General features: G+C 38.2%; 1 protein-coding gene across 1 annotated transcript; it reads right to left on the bottom strand.

Annotated features, from left to right (window-relative positions):
* Positions 1-9099: 9099 nt before the first annotated feature.
* On the bottom strand, positions 9100-10795 carry LOC109205262 (anthocyanidin 3-O-glucosyltransferase-like). The gene has a single exon (XM_019367950.1). It carries the CDS (start codon positions 10704-10706, stop codon positions 9375-9377), a length of 1332 nt encoding a protein of 443 aa, XP_019223495.1. The 5' UTR covers positions 10707-10795; the 3' UTR covers positions 9100-9374.
* Positions 10796-22507: the final 11712 nt, after the last annotated feature.

The following is a 22507-nucleotide window of genomic DNA, read 5'->3' as shown; positions in this document are numbered from 1 at the left end:
TCCATCACTTATGCACGAAGCATATCCTCCAATATCTAAATAGTGCACTCGGACTGTCCGTCCGTCTGAGGGTGAAGTGATGTACTCAACTCCATCCGCGTGCCCAACTCATGTTGTACGGCCCTCTATAACCGCGATGTAAATTGCGTACCCCGGTCGTAGATGATAGCTACCGAAATTCCATGAAGCCTGACAATCTCGCGAATATAGACCTGAGCCGGCTGCTTTGAAGAATAAGTAGTCACCACCAGAATGAAATGAGCTGACTTGGTCAATCTATCCACAATTACCCATACTGCATCGAACTTCCTCCGAGTCTGTTGGAGCCCAAAAATAAAATCCATAGTGATCTGCTCCTATTTCCACTCTGGAATCTCTAGCCTCTGAAGCAATCCACCTGGCCGCTGATGCTCATACTTCACTTTCTGACAGTTTAGGCACCGAGCTACATATTCCACTATGTCATTCTTCATCCGCCGCCGCTAATACTGTTGCCTCAAGTCCTGATACATCTCGGCGGCACCCAGATAAATGGAGTACCGAGAACGCATCTACATTGGGCACACAAAGCCTGCCCTGCATCCGTAAAGGGAAATCAGCACGTAAGAGATGTATGTAGATTAAACAACCCGGGCCCGCATCTCAGAACACGACCAAAATTACAAAATTCGAACACCAATTCGATATCGAGTCCAACCCTACAAGAATTACTCAAATCCTACCTCAATTCGCCTTTCAAAACTCAAAAATTTAGCCTAAGGAGTTTCTATCATTTTTCCCCAATTTCCAACTCCAAAGTGCTAATTAAATGAAGAAATTATCAATAGATTCATGTATATTAATCAAAAATGATCTAGAATTCCTTATCCAAAAGTTCTCCCTGAAAATCCCTTGAAATTTCGCCTAAAATCGAGCTCTCTAAGTCCCAAAATGAATTATGAATCAAAACACTCGAATTTCATATTTCTGCCCACTGACTTCCGCTTCTACGGCCTTTGGATCGCTTCTGCGATGCCGCACCTGCGGAAAAACCATCGCAGGGCAGAAAACACTTAAGTCCACAATTTCTGCTTCTGTGGCCCATGGCTCGCACCAGCGAGCCCGCTTCTGCAGAGAACCCCTATGCTTCTGCGACCATAGCCTAGGCCAGCCTTGTCCGCATCTGCGATCTCCTCTCCGCACCTGTGGACTCGCAGATGCTGATAATTCCTCACACCTGCGCTCCCAGCTGGGCTAAGTCAAATCTATTTCTGCGACCAGTTGCTTGCTTTTGTGAGCCCGGCACCTGCGGCCAAAGTTTGCAGGTGCGATGACAGCAGAACAGCCCAGCTTCAGCAAAATTCAACAAGTCCAAATTGTTGCGGATTCGATCCGTATCACACTGGGGGGCCCCCGGAACCTCGTCCAAATATACCAACTAGTTCCGAAAACACCTAAAGGACCTACTCGAGGTAAAAAATCACATCAAACAACATAAATTCTATGAATCGTAATCCAAATTCAAGCTTATGAACTATGAACATCGAAATTCCGAAACTAACGCCGTTTCATACCAAAACAACTCCAATTGAGACCAAATTTTGCACACGAGTCATAAATGACATTACAGACCTATTCCAACTTCCAAAATCAGGATACGACCCCGATATCACCAAATTCAACTCCCGGTCAAAATTTCCAAAATCCTCCAACTTTCCAACTTTCACCAAATCATGACGAGATGAGTTATGGACCTCCAAATCAATATTCGGACACCTTCCCAATATCAAAATCACCATACGAAGCTATCGAAACCATCAAATTCCTTTTCAGAGTCATTTTTACACAAGTCAAACTACGGTCAACCCCTACGACTTAAACCTCCAACTTAGGAACTATGCCTCCTATTTCACTCCGCAACTCACCCAAAACCAAAACCAAAACCAACCACCTCAGCGATGTTACATAACCACAACATAACATAGAAGGAGCATAAATTAGGGTATCAGGGCTAAAATACTCGAAACAACCGGCCGGGTCGTTACAGTATCCAGCCTCGAAGAGAACTCGGTAAAGTCTCATGCTTTTATCACGTCGTACCTGACTTCAGGAGATCTCGGTTGTATCCTGTCTCAACAGAATTTGGCGTGCCCACTCTTAAGAGGACTCAGTAATATCTCATAATACATCATTTTGTACCCAACCTCATAGAGGAATTGGTCATACTAGACCTCAAGAGATCCTAGTTGTACCCGGTCTCAATAGAATTCGGCGTACCCGGTCTCAACAGAATTCGGCATACCCGGTCTCAAGAAGACCTAGAAATATCTCATAGCACACATTCTGTACCTGGCCTCATAGAGGACTCGATCGTACCCGGCCTCAGGAGATCTCGGGTGTACCCGATTTTAGCAGAACTTGGCATACCCGGTCTCAAGAAGACCTAGTAATATCTCATAGCACACATTCTGTATCCGACCTCATAGAGGACTCGATCGTATCCGGCCTCAGGAGATCTCGGCTGTACCCGATTTCAACAAAACTTAGCATACCCGGTCTCAAGAGGACTCGGTAATATCTTTACATCATGTCTCATTATACCCAACTGATTCGTGGTTGCACAATAAGTGTCGTACCCAACTGAGTATAGCGTGGATTGGTAAAGTAAAATAGATACATAAATATAAGTGCAATTCAATTCTTTTTGCCTGAATATGTATTGCAAGCTCATATGATCTGTAAATACGTCAACATGAACTCCATACAGATAATTACGCCATATTTTAGAGCAAATATAACAGTCACTAACTCCAAGTTATGAGTCAGGTAGTCCTGCTCTTGTTTCCTTAGTTGTCTCGAAGCATAAGCAATAGCCTTACCGCTTGCATCAACACATTACCCAACCCTACTCTAGAAACATCAAAATATATAACATAACCCTTTGATCTTGGGAAAGAGATAAATAAGGTGCTGAGGTTAATCTGCTCTTTTCACAAGTATCGGTCCATTGAAACTTAGCTACCTTATGCGTCAACTTCGTTAATAGAGCAGCAATAGAAGAGAGTTTTTCTACAAACCTTCGATAGTAACAATCTAAACTCAAGAAACTACGCAACTCCGTAGGAGTTGTGGGCCTTGGCCAATTCTTAACTGCTTCAAACTTTTTATTATCGACTTTAATGCCCTCCTCCAATACTCTGTGGCCAAGAAAAGCCATTGAGTTCAACCAGAACTCGCATTTGGAAAACTTAGCATACAACTTACGATCCTAAGCGTGCGTAAGATCGTTCGCAAATGCTCTGCGTGCTCAGCTTCTGATCGAGAATGTACCAAAATATCGTTTATATATACGATCACAAAGACATCCAAAAATGGCTTGAACACCCGATTCATCAGATCTGTAAAAGTAGTTGGTGCGTTGGTTAAGACAAAGGACATAACGGGAAACTAGTAATAGCCATAATTGGCCCGAAAGACTGTCTTTGGAAAAATTTCTTCCCTGACTCTTAACTGATGATACCCAGATCTGAGATCGATCTTCAAAAAATACTTGGCACTTTGAAATTGATTAAACATGTCGTCAATCCTTGGAAGAGGATACTTATTCTTAATGGTTACATTGTACAGATGTCGTTAATCAATGCTCATCCTCAATGAATCGTCTTTCTTACGAAAAAATAACACTAGGGCATCGCACGAAGAAATGTTGGGTCGGATAAAGCCCTTATCTAGAAGATCTTTCAATTTAGCTTTCAATTCGTTCAACTCGGCAGGAGGAATATATATCGGTTGCGTGTCGGAAAGCACGTCGATAGCGAACTTGATCTCCCTCTCGAGAGGAATACCCGGGAGCTATTTTGGAAATACATCAAGAAATTCATTAACAACTAGAACCGACCGAAGGGTTGGAGTCTTTCCCTCCGTATCTTGTTTGCGTACCAAATGATAGATACATCTTTTCGAGCCTTAAGGTAATAAATAAACTTCCCTTTAGGTGTTGTAATATTGCCCTTCCATGCAATGACACACTCTCCTGGAAAGCTAAAACAAATGAATTTTGTCCAACAATTCACATTAGCAGTAGCACAAAGCCAACTAGTCCATTCCCATAATAACATTAAATTCCACCATTTCTAATTCATTCAAATCAGCTAAGGTGTGGCGATCATAAATTATTACATCGCATCCTCGATATATCCGTCTAATTATCATGGACTCACCTACGGGCGTAGACATTTCAAATAACTGACTCAACAATTTAGGTTCTTTACCACATTTATCTACAACAAATTGAGTAATGTACGACAAAGTAGAACCTGGGTCTATCAAAGCATACACATTAGTGGAGATTACGGATAGTATACCTGTAATCATATCCGATAATGACTCTAGGTCCTGTTGACTTGACAATGCATAGATGTGATTTTGTTGTCCACCCGAGCCAGATGCTCCACCTCTACCTCTACCTCTTCTAACTGATATTTGCAAGCCCTGCTCATGAGGGCGCACGGATGAAGAAGAAACTGCTACAGATCCCGTTGGCTGCATCATACTGGTCCCACCTCTCACAGGGCAAAAATGCATAATATGACCAGGTTGCCCACATAAATAACATAAATCCGAACCTTGGGGACATTACCCTAAATGGGTCTTACCACATGGCCACAATAAGGTACCAGGGGTCTCATCTTGCTAGAATTTCCACTATACTGTGAACTCTATCCTCGGGGATTTTAACCCTAACCGGAATAAGTAATCTAATCACGACGCTGGCCTTGGGATTGTGATGGTACATTAGCCACCGGATAAGATGGATGCCTAGGAAAGAGAGGTCTAAATCCACCTCGAGATTCTCCCGTATCACCTGTGGACCATGCTATCTTATGCTGGCCCCGATCATGCTATCGAGCGGCTCACTGCTGCATCTTTCGATCCTCTTAAGTTCTGTGCATAGGCTTGAATACGAGCAATATCCATATTCGAATTCAGAGAAGTAGTGATACATCAATTAATCAATGTGGTCTCAGACCAGCCACAAATCGATGTACCCTATCGCTCATATCAGCCACAACCGAAGGGGAATACATAGCCAAAGAGTTAAATTATACACTATACTCCCCGGCACTCGTATTGCTTTACTCCAACCGTAAAAATATATCTTGCCTGACTCGGTGGAGTTCAATAGGTAAATATTGTTGCATAAATGCCTCATAAAACTCCCTCCACCTACTCGTGGGACATGAGGTTCCCTAGACTGTTCCCAAGTTTCATACCAAGTCACATTATCATTCCCAATATATAAGAAGCAAACACTACTGTCTCAGCATCAGTGGCATGCATAACTCGAAAAGTCCGCTGCTTCTGATCTAGAAAATTCTAGGGAATTGCATTTGGATATTTCCCTGTAAATATTGGGGGGGGGGGGGTCTAGGTTAATGAAATCACAAACTCTCGCACTGACCGTTCAATATGAGGTACCAAGGGTCTAACGCTAGGCTTGAGAGGCTACTAACCGAGTCAACAACTACACCACACTTCTCACATCTAAATCCTAGTCAGGAGAAACCGGGGGAGGAATTGGGGGCACGTTAGTTTCTGTATGTCGTTCTGTGGGTAGTAGCGTTGTCCTTGAAACCTGAGTATCAGCCTCATCATGAGGCTTACATTGATCCATATGCACAATGGCACCAACTGGTACCCTCCCCTGCCTCTTCATTTAATCTTTGAACAACTGCCTAACAGCTCGTAGAAGGAATCGCTATATTCATAAACAAGATGAAGATTAGACGTAAATACTTATGGCTCAGCTCCATCGTACCATCTAGATCAGAAAGAAAGGTATCCATCCTAGATATCCTGTAGCCTCTTATTTACAAGTATGGTGCACGACATACCCATAAATAAGACTCTACTGTTGCAGGCTCCTTAGGACAAACCTGCTCTGATACCAAGTTTATCACACCCCAACCTCAGGAGTTGCGATCAGCATATAACGCCCGAAAGCCCGTGCGAACCAACATCCATACTGAAACCCTTCAACATGAAATCTTAGCCAACAAGGCCTCCAAGTACAATACCGAATTTGAAAATGTTCACAACTGGCTGTGGAAGAAACTTTTAACAATATATATATATATATATATATATATATATATATATATATATATATATATATATATATATATATATGTATGTATATACACACAACCGTTACCAACGTCAAAACCAATATTTATTCACCCGAACACCAGTCTGCAAGCCTCTAAGAGTGCTATAGTATATAACTTGGTCGGGACAGAGCCCCACCTACCCAAAATAACAGAAACATATTCTCTAGTACCTATCAACTTCTGTATAGCTAGAGAAGTGGAGTGCGACAACCAACAGTTGAAACGTGCACCCTACTGGGGGAGGGACGTCACCAAGTCTATCTGTACGTGTGGGCATGAACACAACGCCTAGAAGAAAGGGGCATCACAACGAAAAACGTACTGAATATGTAAGGCGGATAATGTAAGCAAACTAAAGACAAAAAATAGGAGATATAAATACATAATTTCAAGCTAAATACTGAAAATAAACCACCGGGGACGTACACTACGGTAACCATGAATTATTAGTGGATGCAAAATTTGTAAAAGTGAAGCCACTCATTGGGCATGCATTAAATACAAAATAAAAATATTCCACCGCTCTTGGACATTTCATCTCATATCATGTTCTGCCATTCTTTGGGGCATATCGTATCACATCGTACCAGAAATCGGTAAAGTCTCATGCCTTTGTCACATCATACCCAACCTCAGAATATCTCGTCTGTACCCGGTCTTAATAGAACTCGGCGTACCCGGTCTCAGGAGGACTCGGTAATATCTCATAACACATTATTCCGTACCGGACTCATAGAGGACTCGGTCATACCCGCCCTCAGAAGATCTCAGTTGTACCCGGTCTCAATAGAACTCTGCGTACCCGGTCTCAAGAGGACTCGGTAATATCTTCACATCATATCTCATTATACCCAACTAATTCATTGTTGCACAATAGGTGTCGTACCCAGCTGACTATATCGCAGCTCGGTAAAGTAAAATAGATACATATATATAAGTACAATGCAAGATCAATTTCAAGAGATATCAAGATTAAACTTAGAATGAATCATATTTTTCGACCTAAATATACTATTTGGGAACATCTCAGACTGGAAAGAAAATGCCACCGGCATAGAATGTACAAGAACGTGAACAACGTTATCAAGAAGGGCTTAGGATAATTCATTCTTACAACATATGGATCATTAAGAAAGAAATGCTTACATTAAGTCATGCCAAGAGAGAAAGTTGCCTTACATATCTTTTCGAAGGACTAACTATGCTTTTTGAGTTCTTACACTTCTATGGTGATTATCTTCACTTCCAAGGAACCTCCGATATTAATATAACAAGAAGACAAATGATACACTAATGATCACAAGATTTTTTACGTTAAATTCCGCTAAGTTTTCGTTTGATTTAGCCTTGAATCGTTTAAGAGTTTATGAAAGAGGACTTGGGAGTGTTTTGGGTAAGCTGCAACTGATGATATTGGGTAGAATGAAAAAGAACAAAGTTGTACTGCTTTTTATATTAATAGCCCGTTTGGCCAAGCTTCTAAAATCAGCTTATTTTGAGAAGTGCTTTTCTCAAAAGTACTTTTAAAAAAAGTGCTTTTGGTGAGAAGTAGTTTGTGTTTGGCTAATTAATCAGAAAAGTACTTTTGAGCAGTAATTAGTGTTTGGCCAAGCTTTTGAAAACTGCTTCTAAGTGTATTTTTCTCGAAAGTGCTTCTCAAAAAAGTGCTTTTGGAGAGAAGCTACTTTTTTCTGCTTCTCCAAAACTGCTTCTGCTTCTCCTCAAAAGCACTTTTTTTTCCTTCCAAAAGCTTGGCCAAACACCTTAATTTTTGGCCAAAACTGCTTTTGACCAAAAAAAACACTTTTGGCCAAAAAAAAAACTTGGCCAAACAGGTTATAAGTCTAGAAACTCCACCGCCTCAAACACTAAGCAGGTCGCCCCGCATCGGCTACTATGCCTGGTGGGGCAGCCGGCACAAGTCTAATGAAGCATAATCACACCCTTGTTCCCATAATGTATCGTGGGCTGATTGGTTACGCTTACCGGCAATATGAATTCCCAGCTTAATGTGAGGAGAAAAGTGTGAGGTGTAACAATTATATTAAAAGAACAACTTTAAACCTACCTCAAATATAAGGGATCATTTTTGTGTTTTCCTCGCTTCTCTGCATACCATTAACTCCCTCCACTTTTTCTACATAATGCCAAAATCTATACTACCCCCAAATCATTAACGTACGTGTTCATAATGCCTTTTGGAGTTTAACGAATTAATTTCATGTTGTCCATACTTGAAAAAAAAATCAGTTTAATAACCCCCTCTGTCTCAATCTTTTTCCATCTCTCTCACTATTACGTCCTTTTATTTCATAATACTTCTGAATTTCTTGTTCTTTCGTTTTGTTTTTCAATTGCATAAGCCTAAGATGTGGCTATAATTTCTTGGAGTCACTTAAACATGAATGTCATACTATACAAAACTAAAATTATACTTCAAATTAGGGCCGTGCATAATTTGGTAAATACCGGATTATGATACCGGAACCGAAAATTTTGTTATTTGGTATTAGATATTTTGGTATTCGGTATGGTATTTGGTTTAAATTTTAAAAAAAATATTGTATTATGTTTGGTATTTGGTATTTTTTTATGAAATACCGTAATACCAATACCGTACCCAAATATATATTATATTACAAAAAATACATATTATTAATTATAAAATAAATATAAAAAATCGAAATTCTACTTTCTTTTATTCTCTAAGTTCATCAATTAACTCTTAGCAAGTAAGAAGATAATTCTAATGATCGGATTTATTCCTTTATGTGTAGTTTTCTCTCTTTAGGTTGATATTTGCTGGTTTTGGACAAAATTTTTGTCAACAAACGTTTTCTGTTTTGTACTTTTGAGTACTTTATTTAAGAATATTATAGTCTATGACTCTATGCACTTGTTAGTATTTAAACCGAATAAACCGAAATTACCGAACCGAATAAACCGAAAAGAGAAAAACCGAACTGTACCGAATTTAATTAAGTACGGTATTGGTATAGCATTTTAAGATACGAATACCAAAAATACCGAACCGAAATATTTAAATACTGTACCGTACCAACCGACGAACACCGCTGCTTCAAACACTAAGGATGAAATCACTATCAAATACATAGTCTAGCTACCACACCAGAATTTATTCTACTATATACCGAAGTAAGTTCAAGCTGGTACATAGTCCCATTTTGCCAATTATAACATAATAAAATCAAGTGGCTTGTGTCATTATTTAACTAGCTCCATTAGGTTCTTGAAATTTTTAGTTGAACTCCCATCTGATTTCACAGCTTCTAATGCTTTTTCCTTTAGCCCTTCAACATTTTGCCTTAATACCTTCCCTTTATCCTCACTAAAAAAGGCATCCAGTGCACTCATTGTTCCACTTTTAGTGAAACTTCCACCTTCAATTTGCAAACCTATTTGCCAAACACTTTCCACCATTCTACTATTCAGCTTTTGGTCACCAAAAAATGGCCTACAAATCATAGGCACACCATATGATATGCCTTCCAAAATAGAATTCCAACCACAATGTGTTACAAAAACACCAACAGAAGAATGTGCCAAGATTTCCAACTGGGGTGCCCAAGAAACTATTTTCCCAAATTCCTTTGTTCTTTCGAGAAACCCTTTAGGCAAAAGCTTGACACCATTTTCTCTTAGTGACCAAAGAAAAGGTACCCTTTTAGCTTCTAATGCTTCTGCTACTGCCACAATTTCATTAGGGGGTAGTGTTGTAACAGTTCCAAAACTAAGATAAACCACCGATTTTTCCTTTTGTTTCTCAAGCCAGAGGATGCAACCACTTTCATCTGAATTAACATCTGAGTCTACTTTCTTTAATGACCGTAGAACTAAAGGGCCAATGTTGAGTACCTTTTGAAGCTTTGATTCGAGGTCGTTGTTAATTGTTGGATCCAATTCCTCAAAAGAATTTACTACAACAGCAGCTGCTTTGTGCAAATTTAAAGCCATGTTATATAGCATAGATGGCATTGGCCCCTCCAAATTCTCAGCTACAACTTCTGGTGGCATGTCACCGATTCTTAAAGTTGAAGAAAAACCTGGTATAGTTGATAATGTTTCCTCATTAGATCGAATTAAATCAGTGTATAAATGAATAGATAAAGAACCAGAACCAGCAGTCCAAAAAGCAATCCAAGGGACATTCATTTTCTCAGCCAATTTACAAGAAAACCATAAGAAAGCATCACTTAAAATGCAAGAAAATTCCACCCCAGTTTCCTCCTCTGCCTCTTTCATAACTTTCTCAAAATTACTAGGAGTTGCCTTTATAAAAAGCTCAATGGCTTCACGTCCAATAGGGGTAATGCCATTGGTTTGTGTAACACCATCCGAAACATTGTAGATTTTAATGTTGTCTGGTTTTGAAGATTTAGAGAAGATTGAGGAGTTGGATTGTGATGTGTTGAAGAAGGAAAATAGTGTATTTGATGGTAAGAAGGGAGATAGTTTTTGGACAAGAGTGAGTAAGGGAGTTGCATGGCTACCAAAAGGGAAAGCAAGGAGTGCAATATGAAGTTGAGAAGTACCCATTCTTTGTTTTTCTCTTCAGTTTAGTCAAGTGAAAGTTTAGGCCATTTCATGTTTGTTTATACTGTTTTGTAGTAGTAGTAGTAGTACTAGTTTTAATGTGGGGTAGAACAGATGACCAGTTGTTGTACTTTCTTGTGGGGGTTGAATATATCACCTACCATCAATGGGGGTTGATGCATGCCGTGACTTGCCCGATATTTTAATGTTAGGTAAAAATGAGCTAAAAAGGGAGTAGTCTTTTTGTGTGTATATATATATATACACTTACTAGATATAAATAGTGTGGCTAAACATGATCTTTGCACAAAAATTTACTCACATTAATTTAGTTTTTTGTCATATTGTATTACTATATCATAGTTAAGAGAAAAATGAGATAGGAATGGTATATGATTTGGAGGGTGTTTGGATTGGCTTTTAAATTGGTCAAATTAGCTTTTAATCTCCTTTTATCTTTTTTCGGTATTTGACAAAGTTAAAAACTGTTTAAAATAAGTTAAAAACTACTAAAAACAAGCCAAAAATCTTACTATTTTTTTGGCTATAAAAATAATTTTTTTAAACGGACTCTCGGTGAATATTTTGAATGTCAATCGTCAAATGAGACCAATTTAGCAAGATGTCTCTCCCACTAGGTAAAATATGGAATATTCTTTTCTTTTATTTTGACCTTTTTGATTGTTTTCTGAGAGGTGGGTAGGTACATCAAATGGCTGTAAAGCAACTGTTAACGAACCAATTGTAGACCCACAACTTTGAGCTGGTAGGATTCAAGGTAGATTCGCAAACACGAATTCAGCACTCCTACATGTTAAGCATAGAAAACTACTACTACAGTACTACTTGCTTTATTTGCGTACTGTTTTGGACGTGGAAACTTGGCTGCCAAACGTCACTTCTTTCCTTTTGGTTTTTTTATCGTGTAAAAATCTTGACCGCTTACAACATGGAAAAAAACAGTGTACGTGGACTAGAGTGGAAGGTGCTATAGGTGTAATAAACTACGTAGTAATTGTCGGCACGGACGTAATAAGTTGAAGGGAATTAGGCCAAATATACCCCTTTACTTTCGGATATTGTCTACATTTAATCTCCGTTATATTATTCGCCCGAATTTATCCCAACCGTTATATTATTCGGCTAAATTTACCCTACCATGAAGTGACCTAGAATCTCCCAAATCATTTTAATTAAGTCGCTTATTCTTTCTTGATCCACTATTTTGAAATAATTGGCGTTTACCTACTTTTTTAATTGAAAAAAAAATAAGAGAAAAAATAATTAAAATTAATACCACGGTTAGTAAACAAAGGTTAGTAAATTGAAGAATCCAAGTTAGATAGTTTGTCTAAATTCCAAAAGTATTTACAACATCCCAACTTTAATGAATTTGTTGCACCAAAGGTATGGGGACTTTGTAAGTATTAGTGATAGAAGTTGAAGTTCCTTGGAGACTTTACATTGTCAAATTCAACTTTGCTTTAATCAAATGCCTACGCATTGTGCACTCTTAAGTTAGTCGATCGGACTTTATACTAACCAGACAATAATAAAATATATTCGAATATACATGTACATACATGATGATCGGCAGCATATAATATACAGTAAATAGACCCGCTGAATTTTCCGGTGTGTCCATGGTTGAAAATAAAAAACTTTAAATCAATTCCAAATCCATTATTGCAAGAAGAGAAATGGGTGCATTGGTAATTAAAAATATCCATGAATAATTTGTATATTCTAATACCTTTACCATTCACATCAATAGTAATTTCTACAAATAGTGGAGCAAGAAGAACAACAAGTGATTTAAATAAACGAAAATTGGGAGATTTTGAATTACTTAGCAGATCAAGGGGTAACTTTTAAAAGTTTACTGATAGTGGGGGTATATTTGGCCGGATAGTATAACTAAGGTTGTATGGTGGGACGGGCCCGGGCCTAAATGGGCTAAACGGGCCGGGCTAAACGGGCCTGGGCTTAGCGGTCCCGGGCTCTGGTGGTCCCGGACTTCGCGGTCCCGGGCTTCGTGGGCTCAACGGGTAGGACCAGCCCGTGACGGGCCTAAGCCCATATGGTCCTGGGCTAAATGGGCCGGGCTCGTGGGCTTAGCGGGCCTAACGGGCTTTTTTTTATTTCCGGGCTTTTTTTTTTAAATTTTTTTTATTTAAGGCAATTTCTTGTAAACCATATGTGTATGTGTATATATAAATTGCTCTTATGCATGGCTATATAAATATATGTAGTATATATAATATAGAAATCTAATTATTAAAGTGTTTGACGAAAATGTAAAATAACAAATCAATAGTAAAACTAAATTGGCATGCATAATAAATTAATAACAAAGTACAACATGAAGCATAAATACGTCTAATAATTTTAAAATAACACAAATTGTTGAAAAATCTTAAAGACGAATTTGCGGATAAATACCCTCAACACAATACTTTATATGCCTCCTTAAAATGCCTGTGGTACACCCTGAACGAAAATTTAAGACTCTTCCACAGTTCTTGCACTTTAATATTTGGCCTTCTTCATTTTCTTCAAGCACTTCATAGTATTGCGACACAAATAAGCGCACTCTTTCCGAACGAGGCATGATTTAACTTGAAAATTGAGATTGAGACTTGAAGTCTTGAAAATTGGAGATTGAGAGATTGAGAGAAATTTAGATTGAGAAATGAGTATTGAGTATTGAAATGAAGAAGAGGGAGGGGGGTACTTATAGTGTTAGAGAAGGTTAGTTTTGTAAATTGAAAAAAAAAACGGCTATTTGTGCAATTAATATGACCGTTGGTGGTCATTGGGGGTGGGGCCGTCATTTTGAAAAATCTTGTTTTGTAGTATATATAGTACTACTTCTTCATGTAAATATAATATATACAGTATACTAGTATAGTATACTATATATAGTATGTTATGTATATATATTCCCTTATATATTTTCTTGTAGTATACATAGTATGTTATGTATATATATTCCCTTATATATTTTCTTGTAGTATATATTGTATGTTATGTATATATATTATAGCTTATAAATAATTGTAAGTTAAAGACAAAAAAATATTGCAAAGAGATATTCAAGGGCATGTCTTATAATTTTTATTACCAAAAATGGCATATCTTTCTTAGTCTTCTTCCCCCCAATGGAATGAGCACAACAAGGTACTAATACCACCATTAAAAGGAAAAAAAACTAAAGAAGATATGCCAAAGTACAAGTTACACCATAATCTACATTGTATCTCTAACAAATCTCATAAATCCTTCAAGGTTCGGAGGAGGTTCCATTAGTGGTGGCGGAAAAGAAGCTTGTTCATCACCGCTTCCGGGCGAAGCAGCATCCTCCGCAAGTTCCGCTATCATTTCTTCATAAGCTTCGTCTATCTCCGGTTGTGATTCTGCAAGTCCAAAGTTTCTTCTTTCCGAGCGGATCCAATCTCTGAATAGTACTGATTTTTCCAAGCTCTCCCTTATAGACGCTCTATGATCACCTATTTGAAGTCTTGCTTGACTGAAAGCGCTCTCTGATGCAACTGTTGAAGCTTGAATAGATAAAATATCCCGAGCCATCCTTGCAAGAACCGGAAAATATTTTTCCCTTGCCTTCCACCATTCCAAAAGATCAAAGGTGCCGTCTGGATTCTCCTTTTCAAGTCCCTGCGACAAATAAACTTGAAGCTCATTTAGATGTGAAGTCTCATCAAAATTATCACCTTGAGAACCCCTAAACTCCGTCCAAGATTTAAGTGCTTTTAGGCTCGCAGCTCTTTTAGATGATTGTGAACTAGACGAAGTAGGGGTTGGAACATTTGGCCTAGCATGATCTAACGCAAGTTGATAAGCATTATAAATTGTTTGAGCATTTATTTTAATTGAGGCTTTTGCCTCTGCAAGTGTAGAAAATTCCTCAACTGAAAGATCTAAAGCCTTATAAATATTTGAGTACCAAAAGTGAGGACCTCCTAATTTCAATGTAGGATTTAACATTGCAGCAACACCATAAATAGGGGGGATAGGGAAAAAATATTTTTTAAACTTTTCTTTCATTGCATTTATAGCAAGTTTATAAATTTCCCCACCCTCCGAAAATTCAACAAACAAATCACATAGTGCTGCAATATAAACTAAACAATTTGAAATAGTAGGATAATATTGTCCAGAAAATGCATTTGTAGCAAATTGAAAATGTTCTAAAAAATCTATAAGAATTTTTACATTCGTCCAATCTTGATTTGTAAGGATTTCATCATCATCCTCACCACCAACACGAGCATTAAACGTTGCATTAATTGTGTTTCTATATTCATATGCAACTACTAAACTTTCGTACATATAATTCCATCTAGTTGGACAAGGTTTAGGAACCTTTCTTTCTCTAAGGCCAAATTCATCACATTTTTTAAAATACTCTCTAAGTCTACTTCTACTGTTTGAATAAAAAAGCCAATTAAGAGCCATTCTAACCTTTTCAATTTCTAAATTTAAAATTCTCATACCATCACCGACGATTAAATGGTAAATGTGACAAATACATCTCACATGGAAACAATTACTAAATGCAGGATTTAGTGTTGTTGTAAGTATGCCTATAGCACTAGTGTTACTAGAAGCATTATCCACAGAAATTGCCATTATTTTATCTCTAATGCAAAAATATCTACAAATATCTGCAACAGTGTTAGCAATAAACTTACCTGTGTGACGTGAATTAATTATTCTATACGCAATAATGCGTTTTTGCATTATTCACTCCTCGTCTATCCAATGACTTGTAACAGTTAGATAATCACAGTCATTACTACTTCTACCAATATCAGTAGTAATGTTAGGCCCGTTAGGACCGTTAGGCCCAGTTGAACCGGCCCAGGACCGCCTGCCGGTCTCGGGCTTAGCGGTCCCGGTCTCGTGGGCCTCACGCAAGAGACCAGCCCGCCACGGGCTTTCTACACCATCAGCGACCGGCCCACCAGGACCGGCCCGCCGGGACCGTTTAGCCCGTTAAGACCGCGGGCCCGGTCCGGTCCCAGACCGGCCCACCATACAGCCTTAAGTATAACAGTATAGATAAATCTGGCCAAATAGTATATCAAAGGTTAAATGTATACAATATGTGAAAGTAAAAGGTTATATTTGAACCATTTCCCTAAGTTGAATGATGTCATTTATCCAACTTTGCATTAGGTTATGGTTCATTTTATAAAAATCATATAAGTACACTAGTTTTAGAGTATTGTTTGGATTGCTTTTGGTTGTAGTTCTCAAATACAGATATAAAAGAAGAAATGAATTTTATTTCGGAGAAGAACACTATAGAAAGAGTCTGGAAACCGAAGATATCTACTTAAATCTAATGTCCACTTGTTTCAATAGTTATCAACACTCCTTATATTTTGAGACATTCCAAGAAAAATTGGCATCATTGTATTTTCCATCGCTGGCCATTAAACTAACTTTTCTCCATTAAACTAAATTTTCAATCGCTGTCCATTATATGTTTTGTCAATTATATATATTCAGCCAAATACTGTTATTATAAACGGGATTAGTAGAAGGATTTTCATTTCTATAAGACTTGAGCTTGAATTTATTGTATAACAAAAGTAGGACATGCAAAATATTAAATGCAAACAAAAGCAATATTTTCAAAAATTGTAAAACAATAACAATATCTTAACCCCTAAATAGTTGGAGTCAAAATCATATAGTACTATATTTGGGGTACCCTTTGCAATTAAATTGACAAGTGGGCGGGTTAGGCCCATGAACCCGTACAGACTAGCCCGTCAATGACGGCCCATAACCAGCCCAAACTGCAATACAGCAGACTAGATCTGCTCCATAAAATTAGGGATCTTTTCATAGACATATTAAGCTAGCGTTTGGCCATAGATCCCAAATTTGTTTTGAAAAATTTGATTTGGGTGAAGTTTGGTTTGAAGATGAAAATGTGTTTGGACATACGCTTTCAAAACTTATTTTCCAACTTTATTTTGGAAAAATAAGTATATAATTACCAAGTTTTGGGATTTTGGCCCAGAATCAGCTCAATAGTTGATTTTGGGATTTGAAATTTGCGATTCGGGATTTGGCCAAAATATGAGCAAAATTTATTGGCCAAACATGAATTTTAAAAATAAATCCCAAATTTATTTGGCAAAACTCATGGCCAAACGGGGCCTAAATTACAAGGAAAAAGGGTAAATATATCCCTCTACTTCTAAAAATAGTTCATATGTAACCTTATACTTTAGGGACAAAGATACCTCTGATGTTAGCAAAGTTGATGAAAATACCCCTTGTTTTTAAAGGAGGTCCACCGTGGCAAGCTGAAAGAAATTTTAAAGTTCAAATTATACATGTGTCATCTTTTAATTGGATGTTTATATTTAGTTTATTTAAAAATATCCTTTACATTTGAAATTTTTATTTTATTTCCTCTTCTTCTCTTTCTCTTTCTTTCTTTTCTAAGCCCTTCGTCACTGCCATTTCTCCTTCCACCATTTTTTCTTTTCTTCTTTCATTCTTTTTATCTTTTTTTGTCTATCTCAACTATGATATCAGAAGTACTATAGAGAAAATCTAATATTAGTAAAGTTGGGGTTCGGACTTTATGGGTAATTGCAGTAAAATTAAGCTCTTGGTCAAAGATATATATTAGTAATATATTTTGCTATATATTTTTATTGGGTGTTAATGAATGTCATTGGATACTTATGATCTGATAGTTTTTTTTTTCTTTCTAGTAGAAAATCTTGTTTCTTTTGAAGATGAGGAAAAAAACATCCACACTACACTTTAAATCTTGCCGGACAAAATGGTGCCGGCGATCCTTAAGCTTTCCGACCAACCAAAATTTTCTCTCAACCTTTAACCTACTTCAGTTTCTCTTTTCTTTTTCTTCATTCTGTTTATAATCAGTCCCCCATCGGATCTTTGGAAAAAAACAGAAGAAGAAATAAGTAAAGAAAAACGGCAGAAGGGAAAATGGAAGTGACAACCTGCAAAGTGCTTAGAGTTTATCTTAGCTTGCCACAATGGACCTCCGTTAAAATAGGGATATTTTCATCAACTCTGCTAACAACAAGGGTATTTTTGTCCATAAAGTATAGTGAACATTCAATGTAAAATGTTAAAGGTAGAGGGATATATGTAGCCCTTTTCCCAAATTACAAAGTTATTTATCCGAAATATTTGAAGTTTGCTACTTACCAAAGTTAATTTTAAAAATAAAAAGGATTTTTACATACCTATACACTATTGGAAACTTTATTACCCTTCTTACTTAAGTTTCAATTTAATTACCTCCTATATACAAATTTACCAATTATATACATTTTAGGGATTAAATGAGTACCCCTTTATATTAGGAATCAATTATTTGCCATCCTTATTCTCTCTCCCTCATGTGCTCTGATGTTGGGCATATATCTATATGTTTTGATGTTACTTTACCCATGTTTTAACCGCTTTTTGTTGCTATTTGGTGTTAAAAATGCCCAACGTGGTTTAATTATTGGTTTTATGACTAATTGAGTTGTGTGTGATGATTTAGGGTGTTTGGAGAGCAAAAATATGAAGAAAAGATGCTCCAACTAGAGGAGAAGTGGTTGGATGCGTCGCATCGAACCTTGGAAAGAAGGTTACTTGGTGCACCCCTTAGCAGTGGAGTCGACCCATAGCATCCCCACCTGGGCAAAGCTGAGATGGAGGAACAAAGGGTGGATGAAGCTGAGAAGCGGAGGATGAGGTGGATGCGAAGCATCCACCCCAGCATCAATCCCTGAAGCTGATTCGGACTAGGAATAGGAAAACTTTGGCCCACGACTTTTGTACGCAATATATAAGCCAAAAACAACTCAATTAGGTGTCACGGCCGGATTTCCCACCCACGAGAGTCGTGATGGCGCCTACTAATGGGAGCTAGGCAAGCCAAAATTAGTCATCTTTTCATTAACAACATAATTCCTTTAAATAATTATCGGCAATGATACAAAAACAACGAAATTAAATACTAAGCGGAAGTCTCAATGTTATAGAAAGCTGAATAAAAATGCGAAAAATCTCAACAAAAAAGCTTCTACCCAAGACTGGTGTCACAGTTTCACAGACGGTCTAAGAGTACTACACATAAAGGTCTGAAAGAAATAACTCGACACTGTTTCCAGAAATACATGAAAGAAACAGGAATATAGATGAAAGGAGACGCCAGGGCCTGCGAACGCCTGCAAGGCTATCTCGGGTCTCGCTGGGCTGAAAGCCTGCTCCCACTCTATTGCTGCTGCTGAAGCCTGGGATCTGTGCAAAATAGCACAGAGTGTAGTATCAGCACAACCGACCCCGTGTGCTGGTAAGTGCCTAGCCTAACCCCGACGAAGTAGCGACGAGGCTAGGACCAGACCACCAAATAAACCTGTGCAGATATATATACAACTACAACGGAAAGGTAGCAAGAAAATAACAATTTAAGCTGGGGAAAGGAGCATGCTTCAAGGGCAACAATTAGAAATAGAATTTCAGGAATAATAAAGCGTACATCTACAATTTAACTTCTAGTAGTAAATGAAGAGATAATGCAACTTTCATATTCAAATCATCTCGTTGCAGGTGTGCAACCCGATCCCAATTCTCAATATCTCGTGGTAGGCGTATCACCCGCTCCCATTTCAATATCACTTATGGTAGGCGTACCACCCGCTCCCATTTCAATAAATCAACAGTTCCTCTAAAAGAAAATTTACTCTAACAAACGCAACAATTAAAACGAGTTCATAAGACAACAAGTACACCAAATTTATGATTTACTAAGGAAAACAAATAATGACAAATAGCAATTAATTATGAGTTACAAGGGGGGGGGGGGGGGGCAATTAGGCAATTTAGTAATTTATGTGTTGAATGCCACGTAGCAATTAGGTCACATAATCATGTAGAAATTAAGGCATAAATTCAAGACACAACGTTGCGCAAGGACACATTGGTTCAATAATAACAAGTAACACGATAAAGGGAAATGTCAACGTAAAGAATCACAGAAATAATGGAATAAGACAAGTAATGCACTTGAACTGATAACAACAAGAAAATTAATAAATAGACGTACAGGAAAACATAACTCAATTATCATCAAAGAAGTCAGGAAAATCAAAGACAAACGCATGGCATCACCCTTCGTGCTTTTACTCTCATCCTCACCAAGCAATTAGAATATTAAAATGTGCACGGCATCACCCTTCGTGCTTTTACTCTCTTCCCTCACATATAATCAATAGAATTGGCACGGAATGGTACATCGTGCGGCACGACATCACCCTTCGTGCTTTACACTCTTTCCTCACAATAGCAAACAATGCACGACATCACCCTTCGTGCTTTACTCTCTTTCCTCACAATAAACAAACAATGCACGGCATCACCCTTCGTGCTTTACATTCTTTCCTCACAATAAACAAACAATGCACGGCATCACCCTTCGTGCTTTACATTCTTTCTCACAATAAACAAACAATGCACGACATCACCCTTCGTGCTTTGCTCTCTTCCTCACCCAAACAACAATCACAAACAAGGGCAAGGGAATAAACAAATAATAATAGGAATCCCGGCAATGAAACACAATTAAACAATTAAATGCCGGCAAGGTACAACATCAATAATCTCAACGTCCCGGCAAGGGAAAATATTCAATAATCAACAACGTCCCGGCAAGGGAATAAATCAATAACTCTTTCTCTTTCTTTCACTTTTATTACATAGTTCACATCATCACTCGAGCCAATGCTCCAAAGATTTACTTATCTCATATACCTTCACAATTTGTAGTTCAACTCGAACAAACGCTCCACGAAGTTCAACGATCACAATTTCTTTCACAAGATCTTTACAACATATGGAAGTCATCAATTAAGCATGGAAGGTATAACAAAATCCAAACTATTCGCAAAATAAGGACTCACGGTCATGCTAGACACCAATGTATAGATACTCGTCACCATGCCTATACATCGTACCCGACAATTAGCAAGTAGCACATAAGACTCAACTCCTATTCCCTCAAGCTAGGGTTAAACCAAACACTTACCTCAAAGCCTTGAATTCCACTCAATCCTCAACAATCGTTTTACCCCGCGATTCCACCTCCAATCCGCTTGAATCTAGTCACAAGTCACTTAATTACTTTAATAAACACTAAATGAATCAATTTGAATGCATAAAAATGAATTTCCCAAAGTTTTTCCCAAAAATTCCAAAATTGCCCCAGGCCCACGTGGTCAAAACCCGAGGTTCGAACCAAGACCCGGTTATCCATTTCCCCACGAACTCAAATATGTAATTTGTTTTAAAATCGGACCTCAAATTGAGGTCCAAATCCCCAATTTTTAGAAAACCTAGGTTCTACCCATTACCCCCAATTTCACCCATGAAAATCTTTGATTTTAAGTTGAAAACATGTTAAATGATGTTAAAGATTGACAGAAATGAGTAAAAACCAACTTACAAATGATTTGGAAGAAGTCTTGTTCTTGGAAAACCGCCCAAAAAGGTTTGTGTTTTGAAAGAATGTTAAAATGACTCAAAAATTCGGCTAAGTGTAAAATATGCAGGCCTCAGATGTGGGAAATGCGAAGGTGGGTTCGCATTTGCGAACCCTGCAGGTATGGGAAATGCGAGATCTTTGTTCGCATTTGCGAACTCAGGCCATTTGGGCGAACTTCGCATTTGCGAACTCCCAGTCGCATTTGCGAAAAATGGCCCTTCGCATTTGCGAGCCATTGGTCGCATTTGCGACCACAGCCCAGTGCCCCCTTCCTCGCAATTGCGATGCCAGGCTCGCATTTGCGAGCTCGCAATTGCGAGGCCTGCTTCGCAATTGCGAAAATTGCAGAACTAAAATGCCAGATTTTTCTTAAGTTCAAAAATGCACTCCGACACCTATCCAAAACTCACCCGAGCCCTCGGGGCTCCAAACCAAATATGCATACGACCTCAAAAACATCCTACGGATTTATCCGTGCGATCAAATCGCCAAAATAATATCAAAAACAATGAATCAAACCTCAAATCACAAGTTTTATGTCCAACACACGTCAAACGACGTCCGATTTCAACCAAACTTTACAGAAAGCGCTTAAACCATATATAAGACTTGTACCGAGCGCCGGAACTAAAATACGGGCCCGATACCACAGTATTTTAATCAAATTTCATTTCCAATTTCCTTAATTATTTCCAGAAAACAATTTCACATAAAAATTCATTTCTCGGGCCTGGGACCTCGAAATTCGGTTCCGGGCATACGCCGAGTCCCCTATTTTTCTACGGACCCTCCGGGACTGTCAAATCACGGGTCCGGGTCCGTTTACCCAAAATGTTGACCGAAGTCAAATTTATTCATATTAATATCAAAATTTAGCATTTTTCAGACATAATTCATATTTAAGCTTTCCGGCTACGCGCCCGGACTGCGCACGCAAATCGAGGCAACCCCAAATGAGATTTTCAAGGCCTCAAAAGTACAGAATGGGTAAGAAAACAGGTAATGACCCCTTTGGGTCGTCACATTAGGTCATCTAACATATTGGGAAGCAAGAAAAAGCCACGACAAAGCTTGGGAACCACGGAATTCGTCTTGAGTTCTTACTTTTTCCTTCCTTTATTGATTTTTATGTATTCTTGGGAATTACTTGAAATTGTTACTATGAGCATGTGTGGCTAAGAACCCTATTGTTCTAGGGTCATGGGTGAAACATGAATGTTGATGTTTGAAGTTTAATTTGACGAAGTTGATT

The sequence above is a fragment of the Nicotiana attenuata genome, unplaced genomic scaffold (assembly GCF_001879085.1).
Source record: "Nicotiana attenuata strain UT unplaced genomic scaffold, NIATTr2, whole genome shotgun sequence".
Lineage (NCBI taxonomy): Eukaryota > Viridiplantae > Streptophyta > Magnoliopsida > Solanales > Solanaceae > Nicotiana > Nicotiana attenuata.
This window is presented reverse-complemented; position numbering and strand designations above follow the sequence as displayed.

Excerpts from the sequence above, each read along its gene's own strand:
- LOC109205262 (XM_019367950.1), bottom strand. The coding sequence starts at position 10,706 with ATGGGTACTTCTCAACTTCATATTGCACTCCTTGCTTTCCCTTTTGGT.